Below are 2,488 nucleotides of genomic sequence, written 5' to 3'. Positions count from 1 at the left end.
AAAATCCCTGATTTTAATACAGGAATCAAGGCCGACGATCCCTGATTTCCATACTAGAATCAAGGCTGAACACCAACTGTAAATTAGATTCTGATTTTCTACACTCCCCTCAAGCTGGGTTATAGATATTAGTCATACCCAGCTTGGATCTCAAATCTTCAAAACTCATTCTAGGAAGAGCCTTAGTGAGGATATCGGCTGTCTGAAAAGTAGTTGGAGTGTAAACCATTGAGATGATTCCTTCTCTTCTCCATAATAAAATGTTGATCGATTTCCACATGTTTTGTTCGATCGTGATGGATTGGGTTCTTTGCAATGCTTATGGCAGCTTGGTTATCACAGAACATCTTCATAGGATCTTCTAACTGAATTTGCAATTCCTGTAAAAGTCTTCTTAACCAAATTCATTCATAGATTCCTTGTGTCATAGCTCTAAATTCTGCTTCTGCACTGCTTCTTGCTACCACTGGTTGTTTCTTGCTACGCCAAGTAACCAAGTTTCCCCATATAAACGTGCAATACCCTGAAGTTGATCTTCGGTCAGTTATGGACCCAGCCCAATCTGCATCGGTACATATCTTCACATCTCTTTTTTGTGTTTTCTTGAAATACCATCCCCTTCCTGGAGTCATTTTTTGATATCTTAGTATCCGATAAACAACTTCCATGTGTTCCTTAGTTGGATTATTCATGAATTGACTAACCATGCTGACAGAAAAACTGATATTAGGCCTAGTGTGAGAAAGATAGATAAGTTTTCCAACAAGTCTTTGATATCTTCCTTTGTCAACTAGAGCATTTCCTTCTACAACTCCCACCTTTGTAGTATAGTACATAGGTGTATCAGCTGGTTCACAGTCAAGCATGCTAATTTCCTTCAATAAATCAAGGACATATTTTCGTTGCGAGACAACAATTCCCTTCTTTGATTGAGTAATTTCCATTCCGAGGAAGTATTTAAGATTTCCCAAGTCATTGATTTCGAACTCTTTAGCAAGGAATTTCTTGAGATTACTTATTTCCTCCTCATGATCTCCTGTCAAAATTATAGCATCTACATATACAATGATGAGGGCTAATGGTCCCCTAACAGATTGTTTTATGAATAAGGTATGATCAGACTGACATTGTGAATACCCAACTTTTTTCATAGCCTTGGTAAACGGTCAAACCAAGCTCGAGGGGACTGTTTGAGCCCATAAAGAGATTTTTTGAGTCTGCATACTTTGTTAATACTAGCTTGAGTCTTCAATCCTGAGGGAATTTGTATATACACTTCTTCTAGATCACCATTAAGAAAAGCATTATTGATATCTAGTTGATGAAGACACTAGTCACGGTTTGCAGCCAGGGATAACAAGGCTCTAATTGTGTTTAATTTTGCAATAGGTGCAAAAGTTTCTTGGTAGTCAATTCCATAGGACTGAGTGAAGCCCTTTGTTACAAGTCGTGCTTTGAACCTATCAATACTTTTGTCTGCTTTGTATTTTACTGTGAAAATCCACTTGCATCCCACTGGATTCTTCCCTTCTGGGAGTTCCGTAAGTTCCCATGTGTCATTCTTTTCTAAAGCTTCGACTTCATCTTCAATGGCAGCTCTCCACTTAGGTACTTGTAGTGCTTCTTGAATACTGTTTGGAATCTGAATATCAGTAAGATTGGCAACAAATGCACGATATCTTATTGACAAATTTTTGTAAGAGATGAAGTTATAGATTGGGTGGCTTGTGCATGATCTGGTTTCTTTTCTTTTTGCAATAGGTAAATCAAGATCATTATTCTCTACCTGATCAGACTCAATGAGATCGTTATTAGTGTTACCTGAAGGTGTTTCCTCTGGATTTGGATTCAATTCATCTTCATGGACTGGCCTGGGATGTGTTTGGTCCTCTATATCTTCTTGATTTTCCTTCTTTTTCCTGGAATAGACAATGAACTCGCTGTTTTTCACAGTTTGAGGTTGAGTTGGTTGAGAAATGAGTGGAGTTGGAGTACTTGACTCGGCTTCAGAAGGATTAGACTCAGAATCGATAATGAGCATTTCGGATTCAAGTATTCTTATTGGTATCTCGGCTATGGGAGCTATAGGTGTCTCGATAGGTTCTGTTTCCCAAAATTGGTATTCCGAGATTCTATTCTCTCCCTGAATATCATTTTTGGGATAATATGGCTGGTTTTCAAAAAAGTTTACATCCATTGTGTTGTAGAATTTTCTTGTGATGGGGGGAGTAACACTTGTATCATTTTTGACTCGATGAATACCCTAGAAAGATGCACTTAATAGCCCTTGGATCATTTTTGACTCGATGAATACCCTAGAAAGATGCACTTAATAGCCCTTGGATCAAGTTTACTTTGGTTTGGTTGTTTATTATAAACAAAGGCCATACAACCAAACACTTTCGGTGAAAGAGTGGAAATTAGCCGAGTATGAGGATATGATTTGAGTAGGATTTGACAAGGAGTTTGGAAATTTAACACACGAGAA

At 37.9% G+C, this 2,488-nt stretch overlaps 1 protein-coding gene across 1 annotated transcript; it reads right to left on the bottom strand.

Annotated features, from left to right (window-relative positions):
- Positions 1-404: 404 nt before the first annotated feature.
- Positions 405-1,151, bottom strand: LOC116105275 (uncharacterized mitochondrial protein AtMg00810-like). The gene has a single exon (XM_031391722.1). The coding sequence runs from the start codon at positions 1,149-1,151 to the stop codon at positions 405-407; it is 747 nt and encodes a 248-aa protein (XP_031247582.1).
- Between the last annotated feature and the right edge of the window lie 1,337 nt (positions 1,152-2,488).

Source organism: Pistacia vera, unplaced genomic scaffold (genome assembly GCF_008641045.1).
Source record: "Pistacia vera cultivar Batoury unplaced genomic scaffold, PisVer_v2 Contig496, whole genome shotgun sequence".
Taxonomy (NCBI): Eukaryota; Viridiplantae; Streptophyta; class Magnoliopsida; order Sapindales; family Anacardiaceae; genus Pistacia; species Pistacia vera.
This window is presented reverse-complemented; position numbering and strand designations above follow the sequence as displayed.

What these genes read in the sequence shown, in the direction of transcription:
- LOC116105275 (XM_031391722.1), bottom strand. Translation starts at nt 1,151, where the DNA reads ATGAAAAAAGTTGGGTATTCACAATGTCAGTCTGATCATACCTTATTC.